Source organism: Suricata suricatta, chromosome 5 (assembly GCF_006229205.1).
Source record: "Suricata suricatta isolate VVHF042 chromosome 5, meerkat_22Aug2017_6uvM2_HiC, whole genome shotgun sequence".
Classification (NCBI taxonomy): Eukaryota; Metazoa; Chordata; class Mammalia; order Carnivora; family Herpestidae; genus Suricata; species Suricata suricatta.
The window spans coordinates 5424300-5438486 of NC_043704.1; the positions used below are offsets into that span (position 1 = coordinate 5424300).

Sequence of the window (14187 nt, forward strand, 5' to 3'; positions counted from 1 at the left end):
GATCAACAAGGTTGTCCAGGCAGGCCTCCTGGGCAGAATGGGCCCCCAGGCTGGGTAAGAGGATCACTGGCCAGTGGGGGCCCAAGGGCTTGGCTCTGCAGGACTGAGAGAGAGAGAGAGAGAGAGAGAAAGAGAGAGAGAGAGAGAGAGAGAGAGAGAGAGAGAGAGAGAGAGAGGCCCTGATCTCCTCGGCCGCCGGCTGCCTGGGGTGCTGTTTGGGGTTGGCTAATGATTAGCAGGAAGAATGTCACTCTGGGGCACGCACGCCTTCCGGAAGCGAGGGACCGGTGGCAGCCAGAGCCACCTCTGTGTTTATAGTCTGGCCTGTGACGTGACAGCCATTTCAAGAGGGACTTCCTGCTCACAGGTGACCCTGGCCGACATTCTTCGGGGCCACAGGGACTTGTTCCTGTGTTTGCGTGGAGGGCGGACGGAGGCCCAGAGCGCCTTCTCCGACTCCTGCAAGAGGACACCTTCCTGCCCAGGTGAGTCAGCTCCTGCCGGGGAGGGTGTCGGGCACCTGTCTCGGGGGACCAAGGGGCGGGCTGCTCTCCCAGGAAAGTGTCCCAACGACCAGACACACACTCTTTGTCTCCCAGCTTCCACCAAGTTAAACATTAAGAAAGCAGCTGGTCTGGGAGTTCGGGAATTCAAGATGACTTCAGACGGAGCCAGAGCCCCTTTCTGTCTGGGTGCTGTGAAAGCCAAGAGCCGCCTGGAATTTGGGAGGCCAGGATTCCAGGGCTGGAAAGTCACCGCGGCCTCGGGGTTCATTCCCCAAACCTGTAAATGCCTTTTCTCCTCCTGTGGGAAGGAGAGCCTCACGGAAGTCTCCGGAAGCCCTCCCAGGGTCCTCATTTCTGCAGGCGGACGGCCTCTCCAGATGTAGGGGTGCAGGGCGTGGGCATGTCCGAGTGCAGCCTTCACTTATATTTACGCACAGACGTTTTACAGTGAGCCCCTTGCGTGGATTTTGCTGCGACTAATTCTCGCTCACCCTGATGAACACTCAGCTTTCTTTTTGCGTTTTGGCTTCATGCCGCTGCCTGTAGCAAGATGTTGGCAGGGAGCTTGGGGATTTGTGATGTCAGGCTCTTCTTTTCCAGGGACCCAGAAACAAGGGCTTGTGTGGGGGGTGACTAAGCGAGATGATGAAATTCAGCCATTTCTTTGCCCGAGATTACCAGTGTTGTGGCCCCACACATCCTCCCAGTGCATTCGCCTCGTCTGGACATGAGGAATTGGCTGGCGGTTGAATCCATCTGTCTAGTACAAATAAAAAAAATTTTTTTAAATGTTTATTTTAGAGAGAGAGAGACAGAGTGCAAGCAAGGTAGGGGAAGAGAGAGAGGGAGACACAGAATCGGAAGCAGGCTCCAGGCTCTGAGCTGTCAGCACAGGGCCCGAAAGGGGGCTCGAACTCACAAACTATCAGATCATGACCTGAGCTGAAGTTGGACGCTTAACTGCAAAGCCACACGGGTGCCCTTGTACAATTTTTTAAAGTTTGTTTATTTAGTTTGAGAGAGAGAGAAAGCGCAAGTGTGGGAGGAGCAGAGAGGGACAGAGAGAGAATCCCAAGGAGGCTCTGCTCTGCCAGCTCAGAGCCTGTCCTGGGGCTGGAACCCATGACCTGTGAGATCGTGGCTTGAGCTGAAGTCAGTGGATCAGCTGAGCCACCCAGGCGCCCCCGTGTGTAGTACAACTTGATAAGGCTCAAGATTTTAAGAAGATTTAGCAGTTTTTCACCCAGATGTTTGTGCTTCGACTCTCCCCGAACAAAATGAATGGGAAGTGGAATCCTGGGATCAGTCAAACGATCCCACAGAGATATTAACTTGCAAATTACCTGGCAGTAGGTTCTCATTTAACTAAATCGAAGCGACAGCTCCGTCTGCACACACTCTTCAAATACCAGCCCCGCACAAATCCACGCCGGCAGCGATCCTGCCCCCGCCCCCCACCCCCGCCCGTGTCCCCGGGGGTTCTGCTGGGCCCTGGGGAAAGAGAGTCACCTCTCCTACGGAGAGTAAGCCAGAATGGCGTGTGAGGAACGGAGGCGAACGGAGCCTTTAGACCGCGCAGCGCTCTGGGCCGAGTCTGTGGCCCGACTCAGCCTGCTTATCAGTGTTTCCCAGTGGACCTTAAACTTCAGCTGCAGTGTAAGTGCCGGGTCCACACTCGGCAGTGACGGCCTTCCGGGAAATGCGCAGTCTTCTCCAAGTAGCCCAGCATCTCCTTCACGCTCAGCCGGGGTGTCCAGCCTAGAGGACTGTCAGCGTGCAGGGCACCGAACCTGCCGATCAGTGACTGATTTGCTTGGCATCTGATTCATAACTGGGGCTCTGCAATCAGTCTGGGAAGGCTGCGGTTCCAGTCCGGCTTGGGTGCGGCTGCTGCATCGCCTGCGGCCCGGTGTGTTGTGGGGCTGGGGCCTGTGTGTTTTAGACCCCGCGGGAGCCAGGGGTCCCCACAGCGGCTCGGGGGCTGCAGCGGAGACTTTGAACCTTGCGCTGAGCACGTGTGTTAGCACACAGGCTGAGTTTGCTTTCCCAGCACATCAGAGAAACAATGTTTCCCGTTCCTTCTCAGAGCCCTGAATGCCCAGGGTCATGGGTCCACAGGCTTGAGGATCTTGACGGTGCTCCACCCCAAAGCTCGGTTTTTCCCAGCACCCTGTGCGATGTGGGTTCCGCAGACTTGAGGTGTGGCGGCTTCTTGCGCTTGTTTCACTGCCCGTAGCTGTGCCTGTGCGTTGCTGTGGGGTTGGCCTCTTTTGGGTGTTGGAGAAGAAAGGGCATGGGAGCCCTGGACAGGTGTCAGCTTCTTACAAAATCTCACAGCGGTGGGGGAGGGGAGGGGTCTCTGATGAAACTTGGTGCCTCATATTCAGAGGGATGGGGTGGGTCCCCCTCTCGTCCCCCCAGTTGATGGGGCTGTGACATCTGTGTGGGCATCAAAACCAAAGTGTTGAAGACTGTGAAAGAGAGAGGCCCTTTGCTGAGACCAAGGGGCCACTGATTTCGCAGACAGTTCCGGTACGTTGGGCGGGTGATTTACCGCACCTGCCCCGGTGGGACCACACGGTGCGGTGACTGCTTGCACGGCCCACCAAGGGGAGAAGGAAAAAAATAAAAAGATAGCAGGCAGCGACAGAGGGTGAGCAAGAGGTTTACCCAAGGACAAAGGGATAGGAAAGAAGGGCCAAGAGGCGTATGTGACAGGGTCCCCGTGAGCGGCCTGGGGCTCAGTCTTCCCTGACCTCCCTTAGCTCTGACCTCTCCCCCTTCCCTCACTCCTGACTCCGCCCTAGCCCAGCGCCCTCTCAAACATGCCAGGCACAGTCCCACCTCAGGGCCTTTGCACCTGCTGCCCCATGTGCCTGGAAAGATATCCGTGTGGCTGCCACCTCTCCTCCTTCACTGTTCACAGAGCACCTTTTCAGGAGACTTTCTGTGACATCACAGCCAGCCACCCCAAGTACGCACGCAACCCCTTGCATAGGTCCCCCTGTTCTATCTCTCTCCGTACCTTTTGGCACCTTCTAATAAGATTATGTTCTATTTCACCTGTTTTCTCTTTTGATAACACGAACTTGTTGTGGGGAGGATTTTTTCCCCCTCAGTGACGAAAACATCATGATTGACACAAAAAGCAGTAAGCCCTGGCCCCTGCATCCCGCCGAGTCGCTCAGCAGCCATGCTGCACCATCTGCCTTCCATAATGTAGCCCTGGGCTGGGGAGTGAGATAGTTTAATGCAGGCATTCTCCACCTTGAGGATGGGCCAGGGTTGGCTCGTTGTTTAATCATTTGGACAGATTTGTGGGCTCGTCCCTGGAGCTTTTGGTCCAGCAGGTTTGGGGTGAGGCTGGTGCCACCGATTGGCCACCCACGGACACCCACGAGCTGGGTGTCCCACGACACCCACGACACCCACGGACACCCACGAGCTCCGCGTACCCCAGATGGCACATGGCCGTCCGTGCTAGAGGCTTACCTGGCTGCTCTGTTTTCCCAGGTAAAGAAGACGTGTGGCCATGGAGGGCCGGTGGAGAGGCATCTTGACTGCGCTGGTCATCCTGGCTGGGCTGACAGGTAGGGGTCTCCTGAGCCTGGTTCCTGGGCGTCTGCTGGGAGTGGGTGGAGGGGAACCCAGAGGAGGCTGCCTGGATGCGTGGCTGCCACTGCTTCCTTGGGCCCGTCTCACTGCCTCCTCTTCCCACAGGGGAGTCTCTTTCCTTGGGTGCAATTCCTGCTCTCTTGACAGAACTTCTAGTGCATCTGACCTACTGGTCCTTGCGAGGGGTCATCTCTGCTGTGGGCGTTTGTCTTCCATGCCTCCCCATGAGTCACCGCTCTTGTTGAAATGTCCCGTCCTCTGCCTGCTTTTTTCTTCTTCCATTTCTATCTGGCCTCCAGACATCACCTCCTCCCTGAAGCCCTCCTGACCTTGCCGTTTTCAGGGTGATAATCCCAGCTCCCACTTACTGACAGGGGAAGGGCCCACTGCGTGTGAGGCTTGCCGTTTCTCTCATCAGCCTCTCCTGGTCCTGGATCACCCCCAGGGTGTCAGTCGGAAGGGACTCCAGGGGGTCCCAGGCCAGGGGGTCCCTATCATACTCTGTTTTGCAGGAGATGGAGCTTGCAGGTGTCAGGGTCCTTCAGGCGACCGGAGTTGGTTCCCCAGCTTTCTTTTGATTGTGTCTTGCCTACATTTCTTTGCTTTCGGTGTGTTTGTGTTGTTTTCCTGACTAGGTCTTAAACTCTGCGTGTCCATCCTGTATTTCTTATGCAGAGATTTTAAGGCATTGTACTGAAGCATAACGACCATATAGAAAAGCACACAGGGGCACCTGGGGGCTCAGTCGGTTAAGCATCCGACTTCGGCTCAGGTCATGATCTCATGGTTTGTGGGTTTGAGCCCCGCGTCGGGCTCTGTGTTGACAGCTCAGAGCCTGGAGCCTGCTTCAGATTCTGTACTTCCCTCTCTCTGTGACCCTCCCCTTTTCACACTGTCTCTCTCTGTCTCTCAAAAATAAATAAAAAACATTAAAAAAAAGAAAAGCGCACAAGTCATAAAGAAACAGCTTGATGAATTTTCGCAAACTGAACACCTCCGTATATTAACAGTGAGACCAAGAACCTTCCACGAACGTCCCCCTTTCGGTCACTGTGATACCCCTCCTCCAATATTTGATACTTACTGAAAAACTAAAAAGGAATAAAGCAGTATAGGGACTTTCAGAGTGTGTGACAGGCCCTCAGGACTGCGTTGTAAGATTTGGTTTGGGGTTTGTTGAGACATTGAGTCCAGGGGACCAGGTGGGGTGTTGGCAGGTACCTGAGGTCAAAGATGCTCGGAAACCCCTTGGGTACAGCGTGTAGTTCAAGGTGTTTCATAGGCACTTGCTAAGCCCGGGTTTGTGGAGTGGAGATCAAAACACCACCCCTGCTGTGTGGAGCCTGAGAATCATCGAGAGACTAGCCAACCATGCTCATCACACACTTTCGGGACAAGGTTGACTATTTCAGCCACGGTTGCAAAAATCTCTTCCGGCAGTTTAGGGGGAAATGATGTGCTGTGGGGTGTGGTTTTTCTGGGACATTTTCCCTACAGTTGTGTTTGGAACGCATCTGGCGGGGGCCTGGGGACAGCTGGTGCAGTGGGGGGAGTGCTACGAGTTCACCCGAATGCCCCTGAGGGAGGGGATCCAGCGCCCAAGACTGAGCCCTTCGGACGCTTCCTCTTGGAAGGTCTTGGGGGTTCAGTCACCTTCATCTGTAGATGCGGCTTTGAATTGCTGAGAGCAGCCTCCCTGAGCTCTCGAAGGGCGCCTGCCGGACCTCTCCTCTCCACCTTGCCACCGCGTAATGGATTATTTAGAACTCAACACCCTTATCTATTTGCTCAGTGAATATGTACTGAGGGCCTGTTATGTGCCATTTAATCACAGGCATGGGGATGTGGTGATGAGCAAAATCAAGCATGGTCCCTGCTAATAAAGCACTTGGAGCCTAGCAGGGAATCAGGCACTTATTGGCAGAAAAGTCAATATAAAATCACCATTGTGACCATTGCTTCAATGAATTGAAAGTCAAGACTGGCATGCCAGGCTGATCACTGCCCATGCAAAGGCCCTGGGGCCAGAAAGAGTTGATGAGTTGGATAAATTTAGCAGAGTCTGGTAGCTGGAAGGTAGAGTTTGGGGCAAAAGGAACTTGATGGGAGACTAAATAGAGTCTTAAGACAGGATAATGTTAAGGGTTATCGGGTCTGTATTCAAAATGCCTAAGTTTAAAATAAAGTCTGAGTGTGGAGGGGGGCAGTCGGGGTGTCTGATCATGCTGGCGTGCAGAGAAGCTCCCGCTGGCTGCCGTGTGGACAGCAGCTCTGGGTGGTGGTGGCACAGCAGTGACACTTGAGCTCCCTGACATCTTGGCGGGACTCAGGACCCCTCCCTCACTTCTCAGGTCCCTTCTGACCTCCCTGACTCCTGATGTGTTCTGACCCCCATTTTCTCAGAGCTGCCTCACCAAAGCATTTCTCTGCTGCCAGGTCCCCTGCATTTCCCTTTCTTTCTTCTGATTTTAGTTGTCTGCTTCACTGTTCCCTTCCAGTGTTAAGTAAGAGAGGAGGGCGAGGGGTCTGCAGGTGCAGGCAGGGAGGCCAGAGGACAGTGGAAGAATAGAGGGGTCTGACCCCCTGCCCGGGAGACAGCCAGCTGCTACTCCAGGGAGTGGAGAAAAAGCCTTCACAGGAGGCTGGTGGGATCCATGTTTGGGGTCCATTTATGGACGGCCAGTAGGAAACATGGAAGTGCTACCGTCGGAGTGATTTCCGTTTTGCAGACAGGAGGGTGCAGTGAGTGGAGGAGACGTTGTTTAGTCCTGACTGGCAGCCATTCAGTCGCTCGTAGAGATGCCTGGTGGAGTAGGATCCTGGGCAGGAGAGGAAGCAGGGAGGAGGGTGGGGGGCTGCAGGTGCCACTGTGGGAATTGGAGCGTGTGAGTGTGAATAAGAATCTTACAAATGGATAAGGGCGCCTGGGCGGCTCAGTCGGTGAAGCATCCGACTTTGGCTCAGGTCATGATCTCACGGTTCGTGGGTTTGAGCCTCACGTTGGGCTCTGTGCTGACAGCTCAGAGGCTGGAGGCCGCTTTGGATTCTGTGTCTCCCTCTCTCTCATTCCCTCCTCTGCTCACACTGTCTCTCTCTGTCTCAAAAATAAAACATTAAAAAAAAATTTTTTTTTTTAAAAGAATCTTGTAAATGGATAAACTCCTGAGTTGGGTGGCTGCCCCAGCGGGTGGCCCAGGGGGAGTGTCTGGGAGGTGGGGCGGACACTGAACTTCCTTGTGGCTCTGCTCCGATTTGCCTGTTCTCTCTACTGAGTGAAAGGGGAGCAGAAGGAAGGGGAGTTTTGTGTTTGCTGAAAAGCCTTGTTGACAATTGTCTGTATTTGCTCTGTGCAGGGCAGGGTCACACACCCCGCCGCTGATCGGCTTCAGGGAGGGGAAGGAGCCCCGCATTATCAGGGCACACTGCTGAGTCGGGAGAAAGGGCTGAGGTTTTGTTTACCTATGGTGTAGCCATGATCACGGGCGACGGCGCTGTCCGGGGAATGCAGTGCTGACGATTTGGTGCCTCCTGTTTAATTTAGAGGTCACGTTCAAACCCTAAGAGTTTCCTTTGGCCTTCCTCCCTCTCACCTTCCACCAGCAGAGTACGGTGCATGAAGTGCACGTATTCTTGGTCAGAGGCCCCGTCTGCCGGCTCGAAGCAAAGAGTGTTCCAGAGGGAAACAATCTCTCTACCTCGCGCCAGGCGGTGAGGGAGCCGTGGTTCTGGAAGGGTCTGCGTGCTCTGAAGTCACTTAGATGCAGCTCCTGGCAGGGCAGGCCTGGGTCTCCGCCTCCCTGGAGCTGCCCACGGCTGAGCCGCTGGGCTCTGTCCACATAACTTCCCCCAATCTGCGTCAGGAGTCGGGGGAGAGCGCTGCTTCTCGCTGTGGAGTGCGGAGAGCTTGTCTTTCCTCAAGGTGTAGATTTGGCTATTTCCTTTCTTTTGTCCTTCTTCTGGAGATGCAGTTTGGGCTTGTGGAAAGAGCCCAGTTGGCACAGAGGCTGTGGCTTTCCCTGGGGAATTATTTTAACTTACCTTCCTCAGGCTTTTCTGCTTTTCTAAAATCCCAGATCAAAAGGATCCTTGGGTTAGAGAGGCCTGCCCAGGGATAAAGAAGGATATGTAATAGGAGTTGTTTTTTAGAGTCCCACTTTCTCTCTTTCCCTTCCATGCCCAGAGACAAAAGAAAGAATAACCGTCATGTTTATCCGAACACAGGAAGTCTTAGTTAATTCTGACCTTCCATCAGTTCTGCCCCTTTGGAGCCTGCAGGTCTCTTTGCAGGACCCCTTTCTTGATCTTGGCCCTGGCTGCTTGCCTCCAGGCACTCCCTGAGCAATAGTTCCTGCTCTCCCACTAACCTGTCCCTGCGGCAGACTGGCATTCTGGGCACTCAGGTGACGTGTTAATGTGTTCAAGCGTGTCCGCTGTGTCCTGTCTTATGACTTGACCATATGAGGTTGGAAGGAGAGGTGGCTGCAATGATTTGGGGGCACTTGGTGAATACGGCAGGCTGCCCGGAGGACCCACAGGAATCCTAGAGCTGCAGAAGGTACGAGGAACCCACTGCAATCTTACTGAAGTGGCAGGCAGGATGGAGGAGAAAGCGCAGGTGTGGTCTGCTTTTTGCTACAAACTCTGAGTGAGATCAGAGAGGAAAGAGGAGGCAAGAGTGGGAAGGTGTGCATGTGGGTCCCAGCTCCTCACCGTGATGGCAAGTCCTGGGATATCACTGCTCTTCTTCATTAAAAAAAAATCCAGTAGCAAAAAGAGGGGCATGAGAGATTTGGAAGACGACCCCCTGCCACGCAAGCTCTATATTGAACTATTGTTACACACGTGGGAAGCTCTTCCAAGCCTGGCTGCCAATCAGCTCCTCTAAGATGAACATCAGTCCTAAATGGACAGAGGATTTTCCTGAGTTCTTCCAGAGCCAAACATGTCACATCTCCAGTGATCATGACTGTTCACGGGATCTGGAGGGCCCTCGATGCCTACCATGTGGAAGCCCAGTTAGCAGTTGTCACTACAGGGGCACCGTGGGGGCTCAGTTGGTCAAGCATCCACCTCTTGATTTTGGCTCAGGTCATGATCCCACGGTTCATGAGATCAAGCCCCACACTGGGCTCAGCGCTGATAGCAGGGAGCCTGCTTGGGATTCTCTCTTTCCTTGGCTCTCTGCCCCTCCCCCACTCGCATTCACTCTCTCTTCCCCACTCAAAATAAATACATAAACTTAAAAAAGAAAAGGAAGTTGTCACTCCAGTTAAAACCGGTGTCATGGTGCATCTGTTGAGCTAAGGGTTGAATGCTGTGGAAAGTGTGAAAAAAACAATTCTACTTAAGTCTATGCCACTCTTAGCTTGTCTTACAAAATCAACACATTCCTTCTTGTAGGTCACATGCCCATAAATGTTTTCTGAGTGCTTGGGGGCCCCGTTACAGGCTTTACAAGGATTGTCATACCACTCTGGTACTAGTGTCTTTGTTTTGCAGCGGAGGCGAGTGGGACATGGAGAGGTTGAGGTAATTTGCCCCGTGAGCCAGGAGCCCCACCAGAGAGTCCGTGGTCTTGTGCTTTTGAGCCACCTGCCTGTCTGCTGGAGTTTTAAACCCCACACTAGATATGGTGAGATTTTTACCAGGCGGACAGGTGGGCTTGATTGTTCTCATTATTACGGGGGCCACTCCCCTGTCCTACCTGTTTCCGCTCTGTTTGTGTTTCCCCACCCATGTCTCTTCTGGGCCTCAGGAGGAATGACAGTTCGGTTCTCCTGATACATGGTGACTGACTTACCTGTCCCTCCAGGACAGTGTACCCAGGATGTGATTTTTGTCTCTCTCCAGCTATATTCCTTCTCTCTCAACCTCGTCTATCCTCCAGCCCCAGACACTGTCCTAAGGATCCCATCTAGGGACTCGCAGGGTGCAGGGGTGTGTGCTGTCCGCCTTTGTGAAGACAGGCTGCTTTCTACCTTCGCCTCTGAGCCCTGCCCTTCCTAATTTACTTGGAGGATAACTCTCATTTCATGGGGAAGGCGAAAAACTAGCTTTAAATAATAGAGCCAGGAGCTCTTGGGGCCAGGCCAAGAATCAGGTATGCAAGGTAACATCTCTCTGGAGATAGAGGATCAAATTTGCTCCTGTCCACTGGGGAGACATGGTGTTAGGATCAGGAAGACACGGAGTCCCAGCCACTGGCCATCCAGAGGTCACGGCTGGTAGATGCGGAAGGATTAAACCCTACCTTTGACTTACTTAGATTTGTTCACTTACCCGCCTTGAAAAACTGGTTGTCTTCCAGCTTCCGGATCCGGCTATCAAATCATAGAAGGTCCCAAGAATGCAACGGTGCTGGAGGGCTCAGAGGCTCGCTTCAACTGCACAGTCTCGCAGGGCTGGAGGCTCATCATGTGGGCTCTGAACGGCACGGTGGTTCTGAGCATCACGCCCTCCGAGCCCATCATCACCAACGACCGCTTTACTTCTGCGAGCTACCAAGAGGGCGGCAACTCCATCTCCGAGATGATAATCCATGACGTGCAGCTCCGTGACGCGGGGCACATCAAGTGCAGCCTCCAGAACAGTGGCCGTGATGCATCTGCTTTCCTGTCAGTGCAAGGTGTGTGTACACATGGCTCCGATCGAGCGGAGCGTGGGGTCTGCTGGGCCAGAGCCAGGGGCTTGGGAGCGCCCTTCCTGCGTCACGGGTCTGCCGTCACTCTGACCCGGCGAGTACCTGTTGTTTTGTTGCTTGTCTTACCTCCCTTCCTCACTGAATCTCTTTCTTCCCTTCTTTCTGTCCCCCGCCCTCCCTCATCTCCTTCTTTCCCCTTTCTCTCAGGAAGACTTTTAAAGGCAGGTCTTATCACTTTCCCATTGGATCCATTTCAGTACGGATAACTTTTGTGGACGTAGATCCCAGAGTCTCCTGCGGCCAGTTGTGGTTACTGCTTTCTGATTTAGGAATAGTTGCCGAGCTTTGCCTTTTTTCTAGTGTTTTATAATACTTGCTGCTGTTTCTTTGCCTTATGTCATGTACGCACTTTGAATCATGCTTTACTCTTTTCCTCTTTTCAGCCGAATTCTCCCAGTCTTTAACTCTTTCCTGCCCCCAGCGATTCTTGTAGTCAAAGGTGTGTATTCATTACTAAATATACCAAGTGCTTCAGAGAAAAGAGCAAATGAGATTTATCAGAATTGATAACTTATTTTTCATTTTAGAGGTGATTTTGAGGTGCTCCAAATCATGCTACATAGTAAAAAAAAATAAAAGAATTATTTGCAGGCATTCAGAACGTCTTTATCAGTTTAATCACGTTCCAATTCTTAAAATGTAATTATATGGTATTTATAGATACATTGGAACTAGTTGAGCTCCTGATTTCTGTGGCAGTGTTTCTTAAGAAAACCACATCATATTTTGAAATTTTTTCATATGTCTATTTATTTGCTTCTCTAGGAGAAATTTCCAAACGTTTGATCTGTGTAAATGTTGCATCAGATCCAGTTTGATAACATTTGAAAGGAATACACATCTACCTATTTCTACTTGCCTTGTTTTCCACTTAGCCAAAATGTTGTCTCTTTCCTTGTATGTGTCTTTAATTTTGTCAGGTTTAATGGTATTTTCAAAATTGTGCTTTTTATGAGACTACCTGGATTATTTATTGACTGAGTTTGCGTGACCAGATTCTTACTATAATAATTTGTGGCATGAGGGAAAAAACACAGGAAAAAGGAATTGAAGACATGAGTTCTGTTTTCGCTTTCATCAGTGACCAACTTGGTGACTCCTGAGGTAGTTCAACTTCTTCCCATTTAAAAGGAGGGGACGGCTCCCCTGCCCCCCTCACAGGTTTGCTGTGAGGATCAGACGAAACAGTGACTGGGGATGGCTTGAAGACTCCAAAGCCCTGTGTGATTTAATTTATTGCACATGGATTTGGGAGCTGGCAGGGTCTAGTGGTTCATAATGCAGGCTTGGGAGCCTGAACACTAGGCTTGCTAACTGTTATTTAGTGACCTCATGCCCTAGTTTCATCATCAGAGGATTGTTGTGGGATCAAATGAGTAGGTGGGTCCATGTAAAGCCTTTACAACAGCTCCTGGCTCATGGGAGTCTCCAGATAGCCACTTGCATTCCCCAAAGGAGCACGCCATTGTGTTAGGCATCTGAAAATGCACTTAACGATGAACAGAATAAGACAGAGTCCTGTCCTCCAGGATCTTCCAGGAAGAGCAGATCATGCAAATGCATGGATGTCATTGGTGCACTGGAGATGCTGACAAGTGCTGTGAGGGAGACAAGCTCAGGTTCAAATTGGGAAGGAGACAGAGAAAGCAAAACTTGTATGGATGACTCCAGGCTGAGGTGCTGCTCTGTGCTTCGAAGGTCTGGGGATGACAGGCAGAGTGGAAGAAAGAGAGATGAAAGGTGTGACTTAACTGATGTGTTTATGGCGTATCAAATTACAGCAGTTTTTCTCAAAGCTATGCATCTATAAAGTTGTCTGAATATGCCTAAACATGCATTTTTATGTGTTTGTAGTTACTGTGGCTTTTGGTTTTAAACCAGATGGAAGAATAAGCATCTAGGGATGATAAATTCCTTCCCAAGCTTATGCAGAAAGAACCCACAGACCAGGGACCGAACCTGGTCCTATTCCCTGGGTTTCAGGGCACTTTGTTCCTAGAGGAACAAATCTTCTCTAATCAACAGGATCTCTTTCAAGGGAAAAGAATCCTGAAAAAAGAAGAAACATCCATTTTACTCTCAAAGTGGATTATCTGAAGATTTATTTTATTCTGCCTCATGTATAGCAAGAAAAAGAGAGCTTACACCACTCCACTCGGAATCATCCCAGATCTGTGCAAGTGTTACAGTCATCACCCTTGTATCTCACCGTGCTACTGGATAAGTTTCGTGAAGGCCAATGGGAAAAGTTGAATCACAAATACATATAGAAAAAGGCAATGCTTCAGCTTGCTTCATTTGCCCACCCACTGTCCAGTCTACCCATTAAATCACACGCTATATTCTAGACCTCTTGTGTTTTGAGGGCCAGTAGACTTGAGTTCAAGATCGTCCATTATTAATTGCGGCAGTACTGCTCTTTCCAGTTTCAGTCTTCTTAAACCTCTCCACCGAATGAAACAGCAGGTAGAAGAAAAGGAATAAGCACAAATCCCTTTAGACTAAAGGAACAAATCCATTTCCCTCTCATTGTTGCAGTTAGGGTAATCCCTGCATTACCAACCATGCTTTACTTACTCCGAGAGGCTATTGAGGAAAAGAATGACTGGAAATTAAACAGTTTAGAGTAAGAGGAGCTTTCAGAGCTGATCCAGCTTCATCTAGTTTGGAAACTGTTGGGCATCCCCTAGAACTTTCCGGGTCTGTGAGGTCACGACTGCTTCCGTAATAATACTGAGATGTGAATAGCCTTTCCTATGCTCATTTCACTTGTGCCCAGGATGTCACGGTACATTGGGAAGGTCTGCATAACTCAGCCGACCGGCATTTCCCAAATAACTGATGTATAATGATACAAAGTCATGCAAAAGTGAAAGGTCAATTAAAGTGCCAGATAAAGCAATGGGTTTTAATGTCAAAGAGAATGAAATTTCCCGTATCTAATTTCATTTTCCACAGCAAAACTACCCTGTAAGAAACTGCGGCTTGCCAAGTGTTGGTACAACCTCAGGGAATATACGTGATTATTTGAAAAACCTTTTCACTATTTCACCTATATATATATCCATGGGATGGCAGATTTATTAAAAATTTTTAAAAAATGTTTATTCATTTTTGAGAGACAGGAGGTGAATGGGGGAGGGACAGAAAGAGGGAGACGCAGAATCCAAAGCAGGCTCCAGACTCCTAGCTGTCAGCACAGAGCCTGATGAGGGGTTTGAACCCACAAACTGTGAGATCATGACCTGAGCCGAGGTTGGATGCTTAACCAGTTGAGCTACCCAGGCGCCCCTGTGTGAGGTCAGATTTAAAAATATACTCCAGTAAAGGAATTTATTGAATACATTGCAACAGCTTGAATGCAGA

The 14187-nt window shown here is 50.9% G+C and overlaps 1 protein-coding gene across 1 annotated transcript in view; it reads left to right on the top strand.

Annotated features, from left to right (window-relative positions):
- Positions 1-236: 236 nt before the first annotated feature.
- Positions 237-14187, top strand: part of IGSF5 (immunoglobulin superfamily member 5) — a 40498-nt gene continuing 26547 nt past the window's right edge. The window contains exons 1-3 of the mRNA XM_029940629.1: positions 237-485; positions 4020-4096; positions 10429-10746. Coding sequence (XP_029796489.1) covers positions 4039-4096; positions 10429-10746 — 376 coding nt within the window. The 5' untranslated portion in view covers positions 237-485; positions 4020-4038. The remainder of the gene's footprint in view (positions 486-4019; positions 4097-10428; positions 10747-14187) is intronic.